General features: G+C 36.6%; 1 protein-coding gene and 1 pseudogene across 1 annotated transcript; one reads left to right on the top strand and one right to left on the bottom strand.

The window, feature by feature from the left end:
* Positions 1-175: 175 nt before the first annotated feature.
* LOC110704961 (autophagy-related protein 2-like) lies at positions 176-15,533 on the top strand. The gene is made up of 14 exons (XM_021882770.1): positions 176-574; positions 2,880-3,913; positions 4,038-4,183; positions 4,884-5,059; positions 5,149-8,322; positions 8,407-8,519; positions 9,484-9,691; positions 10,861-10,974; positions 11,176-11,283; positions 11,399-11,531; positions 13,193-13,395; positions 14,326-14,522; positions 14,609-14,834; positions 15,115-15,533. Exons 1-13 carry the CDS (start codon positions 371-373, stop codon positions 14,679-14,681), a joined length of 5,883 nt encoding a protein of 1,960 aa, XP_021738462.1. The 5' UTR covers positions 176-370; the 3' UTR covers positions 14,682-14,834; positions 15,115-15,533.
* Positions 15,534-15,582: 49 nt separating this feature from the next.
* Positions 15,583-24,658, bottom strand: LOC110704962 (annotated as a pseudogene).
* Between the last annotated feature and the right edge of the window lie 1,311 nt (positions 24,659-25,969).

The following is a 25,969-nucleotide window of genomic DNA, read 5'->3' as shown; positions in this document are numbered from 1 at the left end:
ATGTGTGAATTATTCTAAAAACGACCCAAATAAGAAAGTTGGTAAACTGTGTCAGCTCGTCAATTATTCCGAAACGGAAGGAGTAGCGACAAGCCCCAACCGGTTGGTCCGGTTCCATTAAAGAAACAAACAAAAAACGGAGTAAATAAATCCTAAAAGCAGTACAATTACAACTTTATTCCAATTCTATCAAGAAATCGGATTATTTAGTTTCCTTTACTTGTCATACCTTCTCTCATCATCATCATCATAGCAGTCGTCTCGTGGAGGCTGCGTCTTTAATGGAGAACAACATACCTTCCATAATCTCTGAATTTCAACACTAAAACCCCCAATTTCCAAAACCCTAATTACACAAATTTGGGGGAAGATGTTTTCATGGAATTTCGCTAAGTCGGCGGAGGCAATTCTGTCTCGTTACGCCATTAAAAGGTTGTGTAAGTTTTTGTTGAAGAAAAAGCTTGGTAAATTTATTCATGGCGATATCGATCTTGATCAACTTGATGTTCAGCTTTCTGCTGGTTTGCTTCAGCTCACTGATCTCGCCCTTAATGTCGATTATCTCAATCAAAAGGTATTTTTTTTAAAAAAAAATTACAGTTTTTGTGATTTTTAATGATTTTTTTTCAATGTTTATGTTGATTTTTATTGTGTTCTTAGATGTTAGAACTGAATTATTTGCAGAATTCAGTTTGTTTTCTGGAGAATTGATTAAGCATGTGTATTGTTATTATTGGAGAGGCGTATTGCTGTGATGTTTGGAATATGTAATTATGCTCAAAAAATTGAAATTGACTGTGTATTATGTACAAGTACATTAACTTGAGAGTAGTTATTTGATTAACAAGAGTGGTGGTGTCAACGTGGCGGTGTTGGCAGGGGAGGAGGATAGGATATTGATGGAGTGGCGGTTATAGGTTGTAATATTAGGCATCAATTCATGTGAAAGGATTATATATTTGGGATTCCTAAGGGAGATAGTGCAACTTGTGATTATGGCCCAAACTTGGTGTTACTATTGTCAAATTTCTATAATTCGACTATTAAGTGGCATCATGGTGAATCCTAAATCTCGGGGGTTTGGGACAATATGATTAGTAATTCCACATAGAGGTCTCTGATCCTTGTTTTTCTTTCCATTTGGAATTTTGGCAATATTCATCAACTTAGAAACCCTTCTAAACTACTCTCAATATATAAAACATAAGATGGTCATGTTGGGTCTTATTTGATTCATCTCAATGAGTAGTTTATTAATGTTCAATTGTCATAAGTTTTTACTTTTTGTTACCAATATGCAACTATAGATGTTTATAGTCAAAGTAATGCGTTGACAAAGTGCACAAAGTGGAAAGAATAGTTAGGATTGGAGGGAATAATACCTTATGACTTATTTTAGCAAAACTATAAATAATGGAAATATCATTAATTTCCATGACTAAGATAATTGTTTAAGTAACGCAGTATATTCCAGCACCACTATCTAGACATCTCTAGCATTGATCCCAACTCCTCCAATCTTCCACGAGCATCAGATTCCCCACAATGCATGCACCGTATCCAAGTCCTTTTTTCCTCCGTCACCAACATCACCCAGATGGCATCACCACCACCTTAAACCTATTTTTGCTTTCTATACCTCTTATGCCTCTATTCACCATTAGTGCCACCACCACTCCCTTTGCACTCTGTCTCCCTCTCCTGCCCCTCCCTCCTCATTAAGAAAGAGTATATTTGTTTCCAATGATCTAGTACAAAAATTTGTGAAATATTTGAACCGAGTCTTAGGTAAACTAAAGGGGCTTTTAGTTTACTTACAAGAATAGAAAAAGAGGGGGGAAAAACGAAGAAAGGGTACTTTTTTTTGTCATTAAGTTAAATTAGGGAATTAATAAGATTAGTTCATGATCAAAAAATTGATCTAACGTAGTATTGTTAATAAGTCATTAACGATTGACCTAAGCAAAATTCTGACCTCCAAAGCTGGCCACTGTTGCCAACATCCACTAATATGACCTGTCATCGCAAATGTGGCAACACTAACCATAGTGATCGGGCAATTGAAGAGATAGAGGAAATGGAGGAAGACACTGTGTGAGGGTGGTGTTAGTTTAGAGCAATGTCAACAGTGATGAAAGGTGATATGCTTGAAATAGGTAAAAGGGGAATGAGGTCTGGATCAGTGGGACAACTTAAAAACAGTAAAAAGCCACTCATCACCACCGAAGCTGGCCATTGTTGCCCACCTAATCCTCTCCAACCTGGAAATAAAAGTGGTAGTAACGGGGCAACATAAGAGATAAAGAGTGGAAGTGGGAGGAGAGACAATTGGTGGTGATGATAGTATAACAATGACGGCAGCAATGGGGAGAGGAGAAATGCTAGGATTAGGGGAAGGGGACTGTGGTTTGGATTTGTTGGCCACCTTATTGATGAATTTAATAGATTAGTATTTAAAAACATAAGTACTTTTAAGGAAGCTGTTTAAATTTCTTAGGTAGCTTTTCTCATAGATTGGCTTATAATAGATCGTTCTCCATGATTGCTCTTTTTAATTACTTGCAAAACACCTTTTTGGCACGTTATTTGAGGAAGTGATTAGACGAGGTAAACGGACGAATTAAACTATGAAATTTAAAACGTAGTAACTTATCACTTTCTTCTTATCGGTGGTAAAATTGTCAATTAATTTGCCCGTTTACCTGGTGTAATATCTCCCTTAAAGTGCATGCCGAAGTGCCGTGTTGCAAGTAAATAAAAACAGAGGAAGTACTTAATATGTCTTGATTGCACATTTTACTCATCTTTTATAGCCATCATCTTTTTGTTTTTGTGGGTAATGTGTTTTGTGATAACTAAAGTTTCTTGTTTCATTTCAGTTGGGGAAAATATCAGTATTTAGGGTGAAAGAAGGATCAATCCGTTCATTATTAATAAAAATGCCTTGGAATGGTGAAGGTTGTGAAGTTGAAGTGGATGAGCTTGAGCTTGTGCTTTTTCCATTTGACGGTGGCAATTCACAAGAGGTAGTTGGAACTCATGATTCAAATGAAAATTATCATGTGAATAATGACATGGGAACAGTTGAACATGATATGGTCTACAAGTCTGCAGCTGCTTCTGTCAATGTTCATGAAGGCGTTAAGACAGTCGCTAAGATGGTGAAGTGGTTGTTGACGAGCTTCTGTATCAGAATAAAAAGTGTGATTGTTGCATTTGATGCTGAAGTAGGAAGGGATAAAGAAGAAGGGTCTCATGATGCTTTGGTATTTCGACTTGCAGAAATTGAATGTGGAACTTGTATTTCTGAAGACAAGAGTTTAATTGATGGTTCAAATTCTGAAGACTTTCTGGGTATAAGCCATCTGACAAATTTTCTTAAATTTCAAGGAGCTACAGTTGAGCTTCTTCAGATTTATAGTGGATACAATCAAACACATCTTGCTTCGAAACCTCTGTTGACTGGGGAAAGAGGTGGTTTTTGTGGTTCTATGAAGCTGTCTATTCCTTGGAAGAATGGTTCTTTGGATACCTGCAAAGTTGATGCAGAAGTAAATGTGGACACCGTAATTGCGAAATTGCAACCCAGCACCCTAAAGTGGATACAAGCTACCTGGGATTTGCTTGAGAAATACGAGAATAACAAGGTTGATGATGTCAATCACATGTCTGTCGACACTGTTGTCTCTGACTCAACATCTCAGTGCAGTCCATCAGCTTTTCCTTCTTCAGTGCTGTCTGACAAGTACCTTACTCCAGAATTTGATAGTTCTCTTAAATTAAATTTGTCTTCAAGGGAAGAAATGGTTACAGATGTTCTTCTTAAGGAGTCATGTTTCATATCAGATTGGGTGCCCTTTTATAATGGAAACTATGACAATCCAGGAATTGAAGAGGCAAATCTAGGAGCCAGGTTCTCTTTCTTTTTATGCTGATAACCTTTTTAATATATATATATATATATAGAGGATTTATTTTTAAAAGTACAGTCTTTATTTACTTAATTCTCAATCAAGTTGTCCTTTTGCTGTCTGCAGTGTAGATCAGTTTTTCGAATGTTTGGATGAGTTGAGGAGTTCCCAATTCATGGGCAGTAGTGGAATGTGGAACTGGACATGCTCTGTTTTTAGCGCAATAACTGCTGCATCAAATCTTGCTTCTGGATCTTTGAACGTTGGTGCTGGTAAGCTTGTTATCTCAGTCTTCTTGTTAGTTGTTTGCTTTGCTGTACTTTGCATCTTTAAGATCTCGTATCGTTATCACTTTTGTGTTTTATTAATGATTTTTAACTAAGAACATTGGCACTGAATGAGTAACTAAAGGACTAATCTGGAAGCTCTCCAAAGAATTTCAATGGAGCAAAAAAAATAAAGCATAACAGATTGTTCTTCCAATGTTTGAAAGAGAAACCCTGGAGGAACTATAGAAAATTTTTGTGTTACTAGCAGTTGTGCCTTGTAGAAAGGAGTTGTTAATTAGTGATGAAGTCGTGATCTTTTTGTAAGTGTAATATCTAGCATTTGATTTTCAAAATAATTGTTAGATGAGTTGTAGGATCTTGCATATGAAAGAACTAGAATATCTTTTTTTCTTAACTATTGATTTTGAATGAAATTTTACTTGAAGGGCTTTTGTGCTAATATGTTGTACACTAATAGTATAATTTTCATCCATTGCTCTGAGAAATATTGTTGTTGATCTTATGGTCACTAAAAGCTTCTAATATCACTTCCTATGGTCTCTCTGAGATTCTGATTACGTTCTCTGCTTGTATCTTGAACCCTTACTGTGATTTAGAAGAGGTTCTTTTCACTAGTGTTATGCTTGGAAATTAGCATTCTATAGTGCAGTAATATATTTTTTTTTCTCTATTCTTTGTGCAGAGCAGCAGCATGTGCAAACAAATCTCAAGATTAATCTTGTTGGGCTTTCAACAATATTAGCCTTTTCTGATGAAGACCAGTCGACTCAGCGAAGGCTAGCTGATGAGCAAGGTGGTATTGATTTTGATGCTCACCATCTGTGTTTAAATTTGCAAGATATTCTCATAGATGTCCAGGTAAATTTGTGTGCTTGAAGTCATAGTCTATCTTTTTTGTGCTTCCAAGTTATATTCACTAAACTTTGAACATTTGGTAAATCAAACAGGTGTATCTTCAGGAGTGGAAATTGGAAACAACTGTCAAGCGCTTTGTCTTAGATGAACACTTCAGTCAAAAGGAATCTGCAGATTTCACTTTGTACGGTGAAGAGAAGGGTTTGAGTGATCAGACTCTAATGATCCAAGCTTTGCAAGATAAGGTTCTCGGTGTTCTGCCTTCAAATTGTTTGTTTTCTGAACCATTGAGTATGGTATTTTCTGATGCAACTAAGCTTGGGAATGCTCCATCTAGCTTATCGAGTACACAAAACTGTGCTTGTGGCAACAATACAGTGAAGGCTACCTTGTTTGAAACTTCTGGTGCTAGTCAGTGTCTTTTAGCGGTGAGTTCGAGATCCTTTGATGGTCAGTCAACTACGAAAATTTCGTTTTCGTTAAAGCTTCCACCTTTCATATTGTGGTTGAACTTTGATGTGGTAAACATGGTCCTGGAATTTTCAAGGGCACTTGTTAATTCTGCAACAAAGGAAGAACCCGAGGCTGTTTTTGCATCTGGAGCCTTTGAAGAGAAGCATAAATCTTCTATTCATTCTGATGTCACATCTACATCCTTTAAAGGAAGCTTGGCAGGGGGCATATTTCTTCCTCATGCTAAGATAATTTTATGCTTCCCTCTTATGAATGGTGGAGGTTTGAAAAGCTATGTAAGCTGTGACCAATTTATTGCTCTTGATTTCTCTTCTCCATCAAATTCCAAGAAATTGAAGGCTGAAGGGTCTACTTTTTTTCGAGAGGATACACCTTGGAAGATATATACTCCATCACCTTCTCACTCAGTGCAGTTAAATGTTGTTAATCTTGATGTTTACCATATCGTTAGTGCTGTGGATGATGATGCTGGTAAGGCCACTGAGTTGGAGAGTCAGAAACTTTGCTCTCATCTAATTCTAGCCCTTGGGAATGGAACTCATTGGGTTAGTTTGATCAGTATGCTTTGGCACAAAGATGCAGTCACTGGTCCTTGGATTACAAAGATTGCAAAGGTTTTAGCAACATCTGATGGGTCAGCTGGTAAAATGTCATCTGCGACAAGTGATTATGAGTTTACTTCTGTATCAACTAGGGACAAAAAAGGGGATCTATCTTCCCAAAAACAAAAAGAGCTGATATTGAGCTCCAAATTCTTTCTGCATATTGGTGTACCTGTCATGGTGGTTACTCTTCGCAGGTCTCAGTATTTATGTTTTTTTGACCTTTTGAGTCAGGCCATGGATGCGTTAACCAGTGCAGGTAGTGACACAGCTTATGAAAATAGAGGAACAAGTTTAAACCAGTCATCTGTACTCCTGGAATGTGGTCTGGCAAAAATTCATATTGAACTTGACCAAGGAGACTGCCTTAAAAGCTCACTACAGAGAGAACTTCCAGGTTCATGGCACAGGTTAAGACTGGAAATCCAGAATCTGCAATTGCTTTCTGTTTCTGATGTTGGAGCTATCAGTGGTGCTAGTTTTCTTTGGGTATCTCATCGTGAAGGGAAGTTGTGGGGTTCTATTACTTCATTGGCTGATCAGGATGTTCTTCTGATATCTTGTAGCGATAGTTCAAATGGACGTGGTGATGGAGAAGGTTCAAATGTTTTGTCCTACAGCCATGCTGGCTTTGATATTGTTCACATGTCTGACCCAGAGAGTCTCCATAATCATATGTCAATTCGTTTGAAATGTGGGACCATTGTTGCACCAGGAGGCCGCTTAGATTGGCTTGATAAGATACTTTCGTTCTTTAGCTTGCCATCTCCTGTAACAGGCGAAAATGTTAAATCTGATCAGCAGAAGGGTGATTCTCAGAGGCTTTTCTTCGTTTTAAAATTCATCGATGTTGCATTGAGCTATGAGCCATACTTATGCGAGTTGGAAGTGAGTGGAGAATGTCTCAATTCTAAATCTCGTATATCTGTTAACCTTGATGATGACTCATGTGAGCCATATATTGCTTGTCTGCTGGCTGCATCATCTTTTACACTTTCCAGTACAATGGTAGCTGGTAATCTAGTAAACGACTACAGTATCCGGTTTCAAGATGTGGGTCTTCTAGTTCATGTTGCAACAAAGCAGGAAAGGCTTGTGGGTGAGTACGGTGTTAAATACTTGCATAAACTTGGCTATGTCAAGGTTGCTCGGGAGGCTCTGGTTGACGCTATTTTAAGGATCAACTGTGAAAATGACGTTAAATGGGAACTAAATTGTTCCGAATCTCATGTGGTCATCAGTACTTGTCATGATACAACACTTGGTTTAATACGCCTGGCTTCCCAACTCCAGCAGCTCTATGCCCCAGACATGGAGGAGTCTCTTGTCCACTTGCAAAACAGGTGGAATTCTCTAAAACAGGTTCAAGGAGAGGATGTTTGTGAAGGAGTATCAGAAACCAGCAGCAATTCTTCTCCAAGGAAACTGAAGGTACAGCAACTTGGTCCAGATTCAAAGTTTGATTCTGGGTTGGTTGGCTTAATGGGTGAAATATCTGAAGATGCCTTTCTTTTCAGTGGAAAATCCATGAGCCCATCTGATTTGTCAGAACTTAATACAGTTGAGGGAAATGATAGTGATCTATTTCTTGAGGGGCATAGCTTCACCTATCCATGTCATGGAGTTTCTATGGAAGATGGTCACTCGTCAATTCTACAGAAGACGGAGATTATGGAAGGCTATTGCCTATCAGATTTAAGATCTTTATCAGAACTAACCATTAACAGTCATTTTCCTGAAGTTGATTCCCAATCTAATACAGAGAGTAGGGCAAATGTGGATGTCCAAAGAGGAAAATGTGGATGGTATGGTAGTACATCCTTGAGTATTTTGGAAAATTATGTACCTGATCAAACTGGTCAATCTCACTCAAAACAGCTTCTGGAAGGCAAGCGAAATCATGAGGAAGGTAACGTTTGCCAAAGATTCAAAGGACGTTTACTATTGGATAATGTGGACATTAAATGGCGGATGTATGCTGGTTCTGACTGGCATGACTTGGAGGAAACTGTTTGGCATTCTGCTGATATCTGTGGAAGGGATGAAGCTATATGTTTAGAGCTTTCACTATCAAACATGAATGTCCATTATGACGTCTTTCCAGATGGGGACTTGTGTGCATCAAAACTATGTCTTTCTATCCAAGATCTTCACATATATGACAAAAGCAGAAATGCTCCTTGGAAACTGGTATGGCCTTTGGGCACCTTTTCAGGTTTCTGTTTTGCTTTTCTGTAGAGCATTCTTAGTTACATTTTTTTCCTCATCTACAAGGTGCTTGGATATTATCATTCTAAGGACCGGCCTAGGCAATCTTTCTCAAAGGCATTCAAACTCGACTTGGAAGCTGTCAGGCCAGATCCCACGACTCCTCTTGAGGAGTATCGGTATGCAATTTTTTTTTTTTTTTTTTTTTTTTTTTTTTGGTCAACGGGACTTCTCTGTTGCTATTAGTAGAGACACTTTCCGTCTAATGATACCTTCCTTTGTTTTCTGAATGGAGCAACCAAGCAAGTGACTTTATATATTTTTTTGTTAAGAAAGTTGGAAATAAATGGTGGGACAATGTCCTTGAAAATCCATAAGGGAAAGGGGTTCTGTTAGCAAAATTGCATTTTCTGACTGTGGATACTTTGCTGCCGGTCTTGGTTGTGTGTTATTGGTTGTGTTGAGATTGGCATGATGAAAGGATGGTCATAGAATATTTTATGCTTTGCAGGTCTAGTTAACAGTCATCCTCTCCCAAAACAAGTCTTTTAGGTCATGCATATGTATTACAAATTTATTTAACATTCAGAAATGATGTTTCTTTGGTATTTTAAATAAACATATCATGGTGCATTGATACTTTAGGTGACAAATAATGAGGTGCTAGCTGAGAGGCCACTAGGTCAGATAATCTAAAATGGAGGAAATAATGTCATGATTAGGCAGAAGCTAAAGTTACTAGGTATTTTTTGAATGCTTTCAGTGCAGTTGCTGTACTAGGTAGCTAAGTATTTTTCCGCTTCGGCCAAATTTTAGTCAAAGTCATGAGCATGACTGTGGTCTGAAAAGTCAATATTTTTATGCTGTAAAGATTTGTTACTTCTATTTTGTAACTTTTCTTTTTTGTTTTTAGTTATTGACCTGCATATCATTAGATCCCATTAATGTGTATATTATGGGAGGTCAATTTGTATTCATGCTAGTTGTCCACTTTTAGGTCTGTAACCTGTTTTGATCTGTCTGTCAGGTCATTGTCCGGATTGCTTATGTAAATTGGATCTCACTGCAGACAGTTCTTACCCCCCCCCCCCCCTTTTTTTTTAATGATTGCAATGACTCTTTAACAAATAGTTGGATTTGCAGGTTACGCATAGCTGTCCTTCCAATATTATTGCATCTTCATCAGAGCCAGCTTGATTTTCTTATTTCCTTCTTTGGGGGCAAGTATTCATCAGACGATTCCTCAAATGGTGATGCACAATGTTCAGGCTCATCAGATGTTAGTACAGCAGAAGATAGTAAGTTGAAAGCTCTTAGCCTTGTGGATGAAGCATTGCTTCCCTACTTTCAGGCAAGTATTTAGCACATGTGTGTATTTTTTTTTTTATATTCAAATATCTAATTGCCCACCTGGACTATATAGTCACTTGTCTCCTGTTGAGAAATCTGTAGGGAGTTTGTGAAGAAGAATAGGAAACCAAATGTCTCACAATTTTATCCTAGGTCAGCTAGTCTTAAAGTTGGGAGTGGCTAGAAAGCTTGTAGTGAATTTTTTTTATAGCTTTTGAAGCCTAGGTTGTTTTGTGTTGGAATTGAATGTTGAATCTGAACATGTAGTAAATTACCCCCTCTGTGAAGGCTTGGCTTTGTTTCGAACAATCCTCTACCTTGCGTCTTTTCTTAGGCCTGGGAAGAACCCAGATTGCTATACAGATTCCCCACCTCAAACCTAGGTATTAATCTGCCTGTCAAGTCTTATCTTTGGGAGATTATTTGTTTTAAACTTGCTCATTTACTGTCCTCCCCTCCAAATAAAAAAATAAAATAAAATAAATGAATGCAAGATACTGAACTGCTGAAGGAATACAAGTGTTAGGACTTAGGACTGACTTGTCATATATAAGTCTGAATCTGATGTTCAAAAGAAAGAATTAGTTGCTGATAATTTTACTACGAAAATGAAAGAAGTATGTAGAAGGAGTTGTCATGTGCCTTTTAAGATTTTAATCACATGTATCTGGTCAAAAGTGTGATGTGGAACATGTGTTGGATTTTGTTGTGGCTTACACAAGCTATATCTTGCTTATTAAGAACAAATCTAGATTCTCCGAAGTGCATAGTGTAGGAGTCACAGGTGAGAAATAATAACTCTTGTCCAAAATAATTGGTCACATATCTGCTCAAAAACTAATAGGGGTCTCTTAAATTTAGTAAGTTAAATTTGAAATTTTCCCTATTACCCTTTAACGATACTCCTAACACAATTTAAGGACTTGGGGAATAGTTGAATTGTGCTACATTGTTTTACATGCTGGAATACTCAAAAGTTAATTTTTATAAGTGTGCAAATTGTTCACCGTGGTAAGCCATATGATTAACTTAAAATAAAGTGTAATTTCAGTTACAAGAGGGTTTTGAAATAACAAGTACTCAATTGTTCACCATGGTAAGCCATATGTTGTCTTTATTCTAATGTGGATGTATAGACTGGGGAGATTAATGCCAATAATGTTCCTGCAGAAATTTGACATCCGGCCTATTATTCTTCGAGTTGACTACTGTCCTAATCGTGTTGACCTTGCGGCGTTAAGTGGAGGGAAGTATGTGGAGCTTGTAAATCTTGTTCCTTGGAAGGTAATATATTCCCATGTTAATTTTATTGCACCAAATCTTGAAAATCAGTGAACATGTTAGTATGAAAATTGTGTTTCCCCTAGTACTATATTGATTTTTTGAAATTCTAATTCATTCAGTTTTTAATCTGACCCACTCTATGTTGCTCAATAGCTATGTAATGATTGTGAAATAACCTGTCCTTCCTCATTATCTATGCAGGGGGTTGAGCTTCATCTCAAGCATGTTCAAGCTGCTGGTATTTATGGATGGGGCAATGTATGTGAAACTACTCTTGGTGAATGGCTGGAAGATATTTCGCAAAATCAGGTTTTACTAATTTGGTTTAATTTACAAGTGAATTGTAGCTGTAATTCTAAACTTATTGATTTGTATCACTGTGTCTCCAGTGTAAATTAATGAAGTCATTGTTCTGAAAATGTAGATTCATAAACTTTTGCGAGGACTTCCTGCCATTCGATCTTTTGTTGCTGTGGGCTCTGGTGCTGCGAAGTTGGTTTCTCTTCCAGTGAAGAATTATAGGAGGGATCATAGATTAGTGAAGGGTTTACAAAGAGGTAGCTTTTTAACTTGTCTTATCCACTTGCTATCAGTTTGATTATATGCTATGGATTATATAAATCTGAGATCTGTTGGCTACTTTCCTATTGGTTTTTATGTTGTTATTCTTCATAATTCTCTAACTCTACTGCCAAGAAATTCCTTACATTTTTAATGAAAATCAAAATTTGTTTACAGAAATTTGGATAAGATTTTTGGTTCTGTGGAAGAACATCAAAGTGTGCCTACTAAACTAGATGTCAGCTGTATCTCTTTTTGATATAATTCCAGCTATGGTGTTGTAGAGCAATGTGCATTTCTTCCTTGCTTTGTTATGTTTCCCCAAGCTGATATTTAGCTCCCTAGTAGATTCCTTGAATGTTAATTGTTAATTATTAATCCTGTTTTCCTTTAGTATTTTGCTCTCTGAGGGATTTTATTCATTGTCTTGGAACTGATGAGATTGGAAGAAGAACCCCTTTTTTTATTTTTATTTTTTTATTTTTTTTTATATATATTTTACTGGAAATTTTCTGTATGAAAAATACAGAATCTCTAGGATGAGATCTATGTGATGAGTTTAAAATATTACAAAAGTGGTATGGAAAAAGTAAAATTGTAAGGCCTTGTTTTACTGGAGTAACAGGTCAATTTGGGTTTTTAGAATAAATCAAATTCATACAGAGTGATTTTTAACAAATGTGAATAATTTAATACCAGTGAGCCACCCCCATAAACTTCCCAGGTAAGGGTTCCTTCTTACCTGTTGGAGGGTTGGTTTCCTTTGAAATATCTACCCCGTCTATTATTCAAAAGCATACTTGCTCTTTTATCGCTATCATTACCGTTACTGCAATACTGCTGCCTGCCATCCAAAATCCATTCCCCCTCCACCTTTTCCTTGCCTCCTTCCCCTCCCTTTCTCTCCTTTATCCTGGTTGCCTCTCAATAGTCTCAACCTCCTGTGACCACTTTCCATATTCACAACCACTTCTATATGTCTTTTTCATCCTGTCTTCCCTTGTATTCCATCACGGTAACAACCATCACCTTTGAATTACTAGTTATGTCTGTAGTTGAGGCCACCAGTGATTAGTTTTCAATTATATACCCCTTCAAAATTATGAAGTTAATAATAAAAAAACAAAAATCTAGTGAAAGACTAGGATTGTAAACCCCATTTGAAAATTATATACTCCATTGGTTTGTTTATTTTGCTTTGCCTTATATTGTTGCTTGCATTGTGTCCACAGTTGAAAGACTAGGATTGTAAACCCCATTTGATAATTTAATAGCAACCTTGGTGATGGTCCATTGGTCATGATAACCAAGAGGGGAAGGTGGTTTTTATGGTTCATGAAAGAGGACACTGTGGCCATGGTGGTTTTGGTTAAAGAGAGAAAGGGGTTGAAGACTCAACTCAAAGCTTATTGCCTTAAATCTATTAAGGAAAATGAGGACACACACACACACACTCGCACGCACGCACGCACGCACACACACACACACACACACACACACACACACACACACACACTGTCACTGTCATATTCTTCCTTTTAAGTCCAAGCAGAATCTCACACTTGATTCCTTCCTTTGCTGAATTAAACGGTCCCTAATGCTGCTTACCCTTTGCTAAATATGAACTGATGAACTATCTTGCTTGGATTTTTTTCAGGGACTGTGGCATTTCTTAGGAGTATCTCAGTTGAAGCTCTTGGTCTTGGTGTGCATTTGGCAGCAGGGGCTCATGAGATTCTGCTACATGCAGAATGCATTGTTACACGCATTCAGCCGTCATTGCCCCATCCTGTCAGAAGAAAAGTCAAGAAAAAGCGTGGCTCTGATCAGCCAGAAGATGCTCAACATGGACTTCGACGGGTCAGCATTTGCATACCTTGCTTCAAAACAGTTGTTTGATTTAATTGTTTTATAATGTTGAGTCAACAATTACAGTATTTCTGTTTTTTGACTTTTTACAAGCAAGGAAGCTGCTTATCCTGGAAATCTTGTTTTAGATTTTTTTTTTTTTTTTTTTTTCTTCCATACCTTTTGCTTTCCACTTTGAACAAAGCTGTTAGATATCTCATTTTGAATGGGCATTGCATTTCTAGCCAAAAGGTTTATTTGATGCAGCCTCATCATCATTGCAGGGGCAAGGCTGTGTACATCCCTTAACCCCTCCTTGCCATGGGAGGACTAGCTTTAGTGTTGTGTTGATGTTGATATTACTTCTTGTCCTAGCGAATCCATAATTTCTTCTAAATATTAGTGTAGGGCATCATTGCAGGGGTATCTTGCTGTTAGTTATATTTTACTTCCTCTGTTTTTTATTTTACTTGCAACACTTTGACTTTAGCTCTTAACATGTATTCTACTTCGACTAGCTTTGGACGGTTTATAGTTGAAGTAACAAGATTAATTATCTTGTGTATCATTTAAGGTTATATGCAAAAATTGGCCTGCTCTGACTGAGATTTTAGGATCTGTGTTAGTTTTTCGTGTGCTTCGTAGCTCAAAATAATGAGCTATGTTCAACTTTGAGTCTTTGAATACAGCTATAAAGTTCCAATGATGCTCTTTTTGGCTTTAATCCTTGTCCTTCAATCTCAATAAGATTATACCTGCTAGATCCCTGATTAAAAAGGTAATTGCAAGTGATATATGAAAATTACGGGTTTATAGTGGAATTACTTGTATAAGTAGCATTGTCACTCTTCTTTCAGCTGTTAGCTCTATAAATAAGGAAACAATTGACTGTTTAGTGATCCAATGCTTTTAGTAATTGGTTGATGCTTGTGATTGCAACAGGCTTATGAGAGTCTTAGTGATGGTCTGGGAAAGACTGCCTCTGCACTGATTCATACTCCCATGAAAGCGTATCAGCGCGGTGGTGGTGCTAGTTCTGCTATTGTGAGTGCAGTCAGGGGAGCTCCAGTTGCAGCCATAGCTCCTGCATCTGCTGCTGCACAAGCTCTGCACTGTGCTCTTCTTGGTGTCAGAAATAGGTCTACTTGAAATCTATTATTCTTCATTTTTCATTGGCCATCGTTGACAAATCTTAAATACTCATCCATGCTTGATGTATTTGCAGCCTTGATCTTGAACATAAGGAGGAATCTCTGAACAAGTACTTAGGCCCGTCTCGCTCCTGGGAACAAAGTTGAACTAGCTAACACAATCTACAAAGTTAGTGATGAACTCTTTGGGTTACTGCCAGTCATTCTCGATGAGCTTTGATGTCTTCTCAAAAATTTGCAGCATCAGTTGTGCAGAGTCAACAATGGCTTTGTTGGATTCTGATGCACTTTCGATTTAAAGTGAGTTTTTTAAATATTTAAATTCAGTTCATTATTTCTTAATTTTATGCCATTTGTATCCACGCTGTCTCAGGATTATGTTTAAAATTTTAGCTGCTTTCTTAAATTTGGTGTTAAGCATGATTCTAATATGTGATTAAGATTTCCACTTCATATATGTCTTGTGTAATTCATGTTGGCTAGTGTATAGAAACCTCTAGGCTCTAACTTTGCACATCATGAAATCTGTGTTTCAACACCCATGAACCAAAATTCTCAAATTGCAATGCTTTTACTTCAGGTGTAGACTTGGCTTGTGACAAACGGTCTTCACCAGTGGATCGGAATTGCTGAAGACTAAAGAGTAGTTCCTGTGCAAATTGTAAATAGTCATTTGTTGGTGATTAAATTCTTAGAAGCACATAGCCTTGTATAGTTCTTAGAGATGTGCTCTTCCATTCCTTATTCTTTAGAAGCTGCATTCTTTATGTTTGAATGTGGTTTCAATTTGATGTACATAGTTTGTTATACATATATACAGATATAAGTATATTTTTAACAGGACTTTGGGATTCTGATAGGTCGATTGGGCTACCTTTGGTTTGTGTTGTGTAATTAAATTTTGTTTTAACTTTAAGCTAGTAATTGACTGTATTGATTTTGTGCAGGGTTAAAGGTTTAAAGTGCTATTGTGATCCCAACATACACAAAACCTTTAAAGTGCTTTGGTTTGTGTTGTGTAATTTTTTTTTTTTTTTTGACAAGAATTACAAAACAAACAAAATTCAAAACGAAAATATAAAAGCTGACGATGTCTCACTGTCGGTGGTGTTTTGTATTTTTCTAAAATACACTAAATGTGCAAAACGTGATTGTAATTTTTGTTACAGTTTTTGGATAAAGAATACAAAGTATATAGGCAGGAGAGGTTAAATAGGAAAGAATGGATTTTCTTTTTCTTTTAAACAATTTTAACCTTTATCGTATATGCATGGCAGCATGGGTTTATGGTCTTATTTCTTTTTCAGGCTGCGAGTGAATTACACATACTTCCCATCTTGAATATACATAAAAAAATTGAAAATAGTGTATACTTTGTCATGCGTAGGTAAGCATACGTCAATTGTTCTTTTGTTGCACAAACAGACGGCACTTGTAGTTGTTCCAGTTTCAATATGAAGAGTACATGTTAAAATGAAGTATAATGAACTACGTATAATGTTAAGATTGTGAACAATCCTTGTATTACATAGGGTTACAAGTTAGTTTACTGCTGTTGAAGGAAGTGAAGAAGTATAGCTCTATAAGTGAAATATTTTACCATAAAAGGGGAAAACGACCACAATTGGATGTTGCTACTACCAGTATCAATGCACAGCAGATCCAAGATATCATCCTTTGAACTCCCGTTGACTATATTCAGGATACAGTGCATATACTGTACACTCAAGACAAATACGCCAAATAGCAACTGTGGTACACACCGAACAGCCCCGACTCATATGGCTGGGCTGTACAGTTCTTTGCTACACCTGTGTCAGCTGCTCAGCCATAGTTCCTGGTAAAATTTGTCGTCTTATGTCAACTCAGCTAAGTGCATCATGTCATTACACCTTAAATCCTAGCTTTGAGCCTTGGAGCAAATGCAGATTAGTCTTGAGGACAGAATCTCCAAAAGGAATGCAGGACTTCATGACCAAGTACAGCTTTTGTAGAACTCGTCCTAGCATAAAAACAGTCCTGAAACTGCCAAATTGGAAAATGAAATTCTCACTGGTTACAAGTAGACCGTAAGATAAACCTTTATGCCCTTAACTGTTTAATACCACCAGAAATGTAACCGTCACCAAAACCCACTCTCTCAAAGAGCCATGCAGCCCGGGCAGAATTACAGCAGGTCCACAACATCAACGACTTCTCTAACATGACATGGTCTTTTCAGAGGTAGCTGCCTGCTGAGAGGCGACTTAGACAGTTAGACCTCCATGACAGATTTGTCACATCTTTTAAAGAACTTTTGATTGATTTCAGAGGTGCAACTTGTATAGGCTTGGTTGACACCAGTGGCAACTTCTTCACAGGATTTCTACCATGTGACAAAGATGATTGTTGTTCTGATAACTTCGAAAATTTGTGCTTCAGAGTACCCTCTGAATTGGACCATTTCAAATTGACTGATGTCCTACTCTCCTCTATACCTTGTACTTTAGGGGGGCGCATGGATTCTTCAGGGACAAGCTTCCCGTCTATTTGGTTTGTAAATGCAAAAGTGACCTGCATTACCATACCATATTGTAAAACTTACAGTCATGTTGTTGCATTACTCTAACTGATATTCCTTGAACATGCATGTCTGGCAACACTTGGATTTTTAACATTATTACAGAACTTGTTAAGGATAGTCTTAAAGTTTTTGGCCTTCAATACAACTATTCTTTGCAAAATCAGTTAAGCAAAGACGGGAAAAGCATAGTTAAGAATAGATTCAAAAACGTCGCAAGAGAAATATTATATTAGCAGTTAAATCCATTTTAATACATTTTTTTAACTTGTAAACGATGTTACAGGGTGACGAAACTTCATAAGATATTTGGAAATACTTTTAAAATTTGACTAACCTCATCACCAGCTGCAGCTTGAAATAGAACATCGGGAACTGAAGTGGGAGATGAATGATGAGCCCAGTTAAGCAGATCCTCTTCAGAAGGAGACCCCACCTAGAAACAAGCCCCAACAAAATATTTAAGCAATCAAGACTAAAGAAAGGCAAATTCTTTAGAAATTTTAGAAAAGCTACCTGTTTCTGAGAACTTTTTAGCATATGCAATCCAGAAATTTCTGCAAACCCACCAATATCATCAGCATTTTGGCCAGATTGGTAACCTTCACTGTTTGATTCAATACAATCGACCTCCACTCTGTTCTTAAGCATGCCATTTTGTATGGTATCAGTTGTATCACTAATTCTACATCGAACACAATCCATCTTTTCATGAATCTCAGACCTGTAAAAAGCACACAACACTTAAACTGATGCCATATTATTGTGCAGCAAGTCATTATGGACTTAAGGCATCAGGGTTAAATAAAACTAAACAGGCTTAAAATTCAAAATTGAACATATGTGATTTAGCACAATCTAATAAACTACTTCTGAAATGGATTTTAGAAGGAACTTCAGGTATTGTTAAGTGAAATTCAGACGAGAAACATCTAATTTTTTAATCACCCAATTGCTTCACATGCTCACAGCATTTGTAAATTGTCTTAAAAAAAAAAACCCTACCTCCATTTGCTACTTTAGAAGGTTGCACAGGCTACAAGGTAAAATCTGTTTGCAAGTGTCAAATGGAGAGAGAAAGAGATGCATCTGATGAGGAGAGAGCTAGAGAATGACTACTTTAAAAGGAAAGAAAACATTTGTTGCAATAATATGAAACATCCATTTTTGGCAAATGTTGTAAATAACATAAACGTAGAACATTATATACCTTGCATTCACATTGTAGGTAAACAGATCGCGTAGATCTTCCATTGAAAAGGTGTTCCCCTGAATTATAGGGGAGGAAAACAGTGAGCTCGCCATTGTAACAAATGCAAAATGCAATCAAATGAGAATATTCTACTAAATTACCTTATCACAACCACCTTGTTCCTTCTGAATAACTTTCTGAAGCCCTTCTTTTGACATCTGACGCTGGTACACCTTTGCACATGATTTAAGATTCAAAAAGTCATCTCAATAATTCAAGTTATAGGTATGAATATATACAGTTGTGAGGAATGAACAGTCCTTCTATGACAAAACAGTGAGGAATAAACAAAAATGCCATTGGGAATAATGCCATAAATCAGCAGTCATCTAAAGGCACATTCATGCATATTAAGTACTTGAAAGTAGAAACTAATCAAGTCCCTGAATTTCTTAAAAGGCATAGTGTAAAATGAGAGATGTGTCCAACAAAACCTTCTCTTCAATGGTTCCAGAGCTCAGAAATCTGTAAACATACACTCTCTTCTTTTGTCCATCCCTCCAAACTCTTGCAGCAGCCTACAAGCAAACATAAACATAACGCTGACACAATGCTCCAGTCTGGACTCAATAGATCTGAAAGAGAAAACAGAAATACATCTGCCAATACGACATAAATTACTTGTTTATCATTGGCAGGGTTCCAGTCAGGATCAAACAAGACCAATCGATTTCCTCCGATCAAGTTCAGCCCACAACCACCAGCCTTACTACTTAAGAGAAAAGCAAATTCATCCTGCAATGCACTTGAACAAATGAGAGTTCTTCACAAAAAAGTTTTTATATAGATTTTTATGGACAAAATAATGACCTTTGAAAAATCATTAAAACAGTTGACCAGCTTTTGTCGTTTGCTGATCGACGTTGACCCATCAAGCCTCAAATAAGGGTATCTTCTCCCACGACATAATTGAGCAAAGAGATCAAGGGTCAGAAATCGCATTAGATAATCAGCTAAATATAAATACAGATACGAAGCAAAAGACAGCAGTAGAGTACATTTGCAAGGGGAAAGAGGCTTCCAGGAAAGAGGATAGAAAGATATAATTAGCAGTAAGTCCACCTTTATAGGAGGTTTCTAAAGGATAATCCTACTAAGTTGAAATTCTTCACTAAACGAGCATGGTCTCAAGGAAGACTAGTCTAATCATTAGTCTGCCTAGCATTTTAGAATATAAGGTACTCCAATTGATAGAGAACAAAGAAAAAAGTGATAACCTGGGTGTAGTTTGAGACCAGGACTATCCTGTCATCTGTCTTTTGACGCAACTGAGCTAGCAAACGTGCTAATACATGCATTTTTCCAGATAGCTCAATCCAAAGGCCATCACCCCCACTCCATACTCCAGATCTGGATGCATAATATGGAGATCTTCAATAATGAGGTTTAAAAATATCAGAGTTTCCCTTGGGGTGTGTCAAGGAGTTTACCTTCCAGAGAAAACTTCTGGAGGAAAAAAGCTCAAGCAGTCCTCAAAGCCTGCTATTCCTGAATTTCCAGCTTTTATTGTGTCATATATGAGCTGCAGACAGATTGGGGTTTAGGACGAGAAAGAATAAAACGGAAGGAAAAGAGAAACAGAAAGACAAAATAATACATCCTCTTCTTGAGTTAAGAGATGAACTTCTGTTAAAGTCTACTGAACGTACGTTAATTGTCAACAGCCTCCAAATTATCGAAAGAATATTACGAGAAGATGTCAATAATAGCAGATTATAGATGCCACAATTCTATTATAAGAATTACTAGGCCTTAGATTGTAGTCACTTTCCAATTACTCCAATCCAGTAAAAAAATGAGACAAGGAGATTGGTTTAATTTATAGAAATGATATGATCAATCTCTTAAATTACATTTCCAGTAAGAAAATAAGTATAGCTTGTACCCTCTCCGTCCCATATTAGTTTTGACCTTATCATGTGTTTTGGCCTTTAGGATTGTTGTTTCGTTATTAATTGTTATTCTATTAGAAAAGTAGATGTGAAAGGAGATAGCTATAGACAAAGTAGATGTGATAGAATATAGTGGGTATTTTTTCCTGAAAATGAGATAGAGTGGGGCCCTAACTTTTTTGTTGATAGAAATGGAAAAGTGTTAAATTAGTTTTTTTTTTTTTCTTTATTTTTTTTTTAATACAAACATCTAATCTAGAGTATTAATTGTATTTCTTAGTCAATCAACATTTCACATCATCCTTTGAGACTGCAATAGTCTGTAAATAAACCATGATCATTTTATTTGATGCAGTCTGAACATGTAACCACGCATTCAACCTTCCACCCCATTTTCCAACACTACAGCAAACCTAAAGAAGCAAGTGACATTACAGTAAGCTTTATATATTCCAAATGCTGACACTAATGCTCTTGAAAAAATTACAGTGCTTAAGACATTTTCCAGCCCTTTACTAAAGTAAGAGAATCTATTAATGGGGTAACCTATCAGGCTTTCAGCAACTTCTAGAAAATCAATGTATGGAAACAAGGGTATATTTTTCAGGTCTAATATAAGACATAGCCTTATAAATGCATGTGCATGTATAAAATAGGATTGCAAAATGTGGATTGGTGCTTATGCAAGTTACTTACATGAGGGCTGCAAAAGTACCACACCTTACAGCTTGTATAGCTGCTGCTAAATTTCTATCAGTGGCATAAAGAAACTTTTTTTTAACAGCTTAACTTAATACCTTCGGGTGATTGCAGAGCTTCTTGAGAGCTGTAATATATGCTAAAATTTTAGATTGTTTTGTTCCTTCAGTAATAGCCCTTTTTACCTGATGATGTAAAAGAAACAATCAGTATTTTTTGCACAATGGACAAGAGAAGATGAGACACCATATTTGACTAGGAACAAGAGAAGACACACATTCTTTGATTGTATAAAATGATTGTACAGCTCCGACTGCAATGGGGTGAGTTTGACAAACGACTTCAACGATCTGCAATATCCAAAATCAAAATTATCATACTTCAACAGCAAACTCACAAAGAAGCACAAATAAATTACTTAATTACATAAGAAATGCATTTTACATTCCACAATCAAAAAACATATATATAGAGTAACATAAGCCTGGTAATAAAAAACACAAGAATATTTCTGGTGGAAATTGACGCCCATGATCCGTCTAAACTCTAAGATATATAGCACCATTGTTTTAGGTGTTCCTCGGAATTTAATGAAGAAGTTCTCAAAGTATACCTATCTCAAATAGACAAAAGAAGAACTTGACGGTCCAATAGTAGCCCAATCAAGTGAATCGACTTATTGCATCATATAAAACAAATTGTAACACATACTGGAGCTGTAACAGTTATACCTTTGGTGGTAAGTGATTCGATAACAAGGCATTAGTTCTTCTCAATATAAACTGGGAGAAAGGCAAGAAAAGAATCAGTCAGCACTTTAGAAAAATAGTGAGTGATTGGTGCAAATTCTTTAATTGATAAATAATACAGCTTTTTATAGATAAGTGAATGTATTAAGTACAAAGTATAGTAGCAGTCTACTAGCCAATTCACATTCTTCAAAAGCAAAAAACTGGTGCCACATCACTCTAAGATTGGCCACCCTTTTACTATTTTTCTCTGTTTTTCGCCAAAAGTGAAGTAATATTGTAATAATATGTAGTTTGTAATTTGAGGGAAACCATTTTAATAGGAAATTTTACCTGATTTACTATGGCACTCAATTCCTCTGATCTTGAATGACCAACCTTTTTCTCCTCATCACTGGCTGTGGGTTCTCTTCCATTCAGAATAGGTGCCTTGAATTGTAAATCACAAATCATTACAATCAGTAAAGGAGATCAAAGTCAAACACACTATCACCTCAGATAACATGCAAAATAACATTGAAGTTATGGTTGAAACCAAAAGATTGTTCTCATGTGCAAATTTCTATGCCACACAAACAATTTATTAAGACATTGAAAACTTAAGTTATATGAGATGATTACAAGTAGCTAAGGTAAGTCAGTAACCATAACTTGCATGTAGTTCAAGCAGCATTTATATATGTGCACTAAATATCCAGTCATCAAAGGTTTTTTTTTTATTTTTATTTTTTTAATATCACTGAGTGAATATTACTGGTGTGCATTACCTAAATCAAAAATTAATGGTAAGAAGAAAAAAAAATAAACTAATTAAAAGTAAACTAAATAAATAAAGAAAAGGCATACCTGATAATACCTCCGAAAATGTGCATCATCACCTAAGATTCCTGGATTAGTGAAATTGACCATGGCATAAAGCTCTTCAAGGTCATTCTGCAAGTAAAAATGCAAGGCTGTAATAAATAGAGGGGAGGGGGGGGGGATTGAAGGCATGTGACATTCCGAAATCAAAAGATTGTGAACCTGCATTGGTGTACCCGAAAGCAAGATGCGGCGTTTGCATACAAGTGAAGCCAATGCCTGCCACACAAGTAAGACACGCTTGATATGAAATAAAATTCCAAAAGACACAAGAATACAAGATGACAGATAAGGTTATAAATAATTAAATATTGCCTGCAGTAGTCAACCTTACACATACCTTGTTTGTGATTGTCTGACCATTTTTAAGCCTATGAGCCTCATCACATATAAGGAGGTCACATGATCCACTATGGCTAAATTTTGGAGCATGCATTCTAAATGTCTCGTATGAAACAATCAGCACCTGTGATAACATCAAGTAAAATTGGTGCATAGGTAGAATAAAACCAACCAAATAATCCTGGTAAACTTCACCTGTGTTTTACTGCGAGAATTTGTGAAATTCTCAATTGCAGATAAACAGTCCTCTCTGCTGCTTTCACAAAGAGCAATAAGATGAACTCTATCCTGCACCCACTTTTTGATTTCTGCCTCCCAATTGTTTACAAGACTTGTCGGAGTAACTATAATAGCCTTTTTAACCATAGGTTTCCCATCAAATCCTTGACAGAGAAGAGTATAAAGCAATGTGATCGATTGCAAAGTTTTTCCCAAACGGCACAAAAGATTCTTACAATTATCATACCATCCTTAATAATTTCCCACAAACGAGGACAATAGAAAAGAGTATTACCCCATATCATCAGCCAAAATGCATCCGAAGATATTGGCAGAAGCTTGTAACCCAGAGACACATCTGAACATGAACTGTACACCTTCTCTGCTTATAAGTTATAACAACTTTCAGAAATCAGAAATTACAAACAATTTTACCAAGCATCGAAGAGAAAGTAGGTTTAAATGCTTGAAAACCGCGACAATCATGACTGAGAATTTTTTTTATTAGAAAGTAATATTAAACAATTAGAGGACAGAATTAAAATGTGCTATTTGAGCTAGTCCTAAATTCAACAAACAGTCTTAACAACATTTGAATCAATTACCATTCCATCAATGCCAAGGTGCTAAGAACACCAACCAAGTAACTTCATTACATCAGATGAAGAGTTATACCTTTGATGGGGTCGAAGGAATCGAACGAGCAAGGAATCAACACTAATAGGGGACAAAACACTCCCTCCATCCATAGATTCTTCAGGTTGCCACAAAACCAACGGCTCGATCCCCGGAGGCAAATTCACAACTTCCTCCTGTTCATCATCCTCTTCAACTACTATTGGTTGAAATTTAACTAATGGAACCACATCAGAGCTGTTAGCGCCCCATGGGACAAATCGTTTACGAGCCGAAAGCCGCCGGAGTAAGTCCTCATTTGATTTACTCCAACCATTAGCAAATGGTGGCTTAAAAGGCTTCCTTGCTGAAAGAACTCGCGGAAGCGATGATTGTCGTTCCGCCACAAGATTCCCTCTATAATTCACCCAAATTAATCACAATTATGAACTTTAAATAATTTCGAAACTTATCACATTCAACCTAAATACTCAACTAACTAAAATCATCCAAAAACAAAATTAGTTGTTAGGTTAGTCCAAAATTCAATTAAAAATCGCAATAAAACCTAGAAAAATAGAAAATAATACAAAATCAGATGAAATTGAGGTTGAAATTAGGGTTTTGAGGGTGAAAAGAAAGAAATACCTAATTAGGGCAGCGACATTTTGAGATTTCAAATCGTTATCTTTAATGGCGACATAATTAACAGGTTTATCATCTTCTTCATCGGCAACTTCGAATACTTCGTTGAGTTCGTCATCATCGTCGTCGTCTTCAACCTGGAAATCTTCGCTTGAATCGGAGAGATCGGAAGCTAGATAAACTAGGTCTTCTTCGTCTTCCATTGAAGTGGTGTGATGTTGTGTTGAGGAAGGAACTAGTGAGCGCGGAGAATGTTGAGTCGGTACTCTCCTAGCCTACCTCTTAAAACTGGCGGCAAAAGTTGAAAATTCTATATTCCTTTTTAAAAACGACCGTTAATGTGTAGTTTAAGGTCTTATTTCTTCCTCTCATTTTTGTTAAAAAAGGGGCCGTCTCTAAATTACAATTCTATTTCTCTCTATTATGTGAACAATAAATGTTAAAAATAGGAATGTAATTTAGGGACGGAAGGAATACAAAACATGTGCAAACTTGAACAATAATTTAGAAAGTATAAATATGTGGAGTTAATTGATGGTGTTGAGTGATGGCAGCAGTTGTCGTGTTGTGGGCAAGAGAAGAGAAATGGTGGGGTTGCGGTTTGTGTTGTTGGTGCTACTTGGTGTATGCGGTGGAGGAGAGGCATGAATTGGTGATAGGTAATGGCGATTGATTGTGGTGCAGTTGTGGTGGGAAAATTTTAGGGAAAAAAGGGGAGAAAATGAGTCATTAAGAGTCTTGGTCAACTATGAAAAAAAAGTCAAGGTTGAGAATTTGATGGGAGATAGTCACTTGCAACATTTTACACTTTAATAGGTTGTTAATTACAACAATACATGTTTTTTTATTAGGTAGTTTTTTCGCAAATTTTAGATTTTAATAGGTAGTTTTTCAAAAAAAAAAAATATATATATATATATATATATATATATTTTATACGTAATACAAACTTATTTATTTGATACAATACATTACATATGCGAAATAAGTTCGAATCAACTTTATGGGTCACTTTTTCCAAGTTGAGCTATAGCAAAGGAATGCTAGTCGTTATGGGATGGGCTACATTGACAATTTCACAAAGGAAAACGAGAGAGGGGGTTCGAGAGTGACAAAGAAGCAAGGATCGGAGAGACAAATTAAAGAAAGAAAATAAAGGAGGGAAGGGAATTTTACAGGTGGGTGGCTGAGGGTGGTGCTAGGCGTGGCCAGATAACATAGGCAATTAAGTTTGCATGTATTGGAGAGAGCAAGAGTTGAAACGTGTAAGCACAACACGACATGACATGGGATCACGTGGACTTTAGCATGTCTAAATAGTTCTTTTAAAACTTTTGACACGTTAATTAGATCACAAGTTAACATATCGCAAGTGAGTTATTTTAACATGTCACAACATATAACGAATTAGTCATTTAGTCGGATCACAATAAGGTGTATCCCAGAATTAACCACATCCATCTTTAATCACTCCTTCTATATAAAGTGGATCATATATTACTACTTTTAAAAGTGTAGTAATTAAGCTTATTAGCTTGAGGGACCACAAAAGGTTACGTATTCGTGATTTCGTGTAACACACACTTGGAACAATGCAAAAC

Source organism: Chenopodium quinoa, unplaced genomic scaffold (genome assembly GCF_001683475.1).
Source record: "Chenopodium quinoa cultivar QQ74 unplaced genomic scaffold, ASM168347v1, whole genome shotgun sequence".
NCBI lineage: Eukaryota > Viridiplantae > Streptophyta > Magnoliopsida > Caryophyllales > Amaranthaceae > Chenopodium > Chenopodium quinoa.
This window is presented reverse-complemented; position numbering and strand designations above follow the sequence as displayed.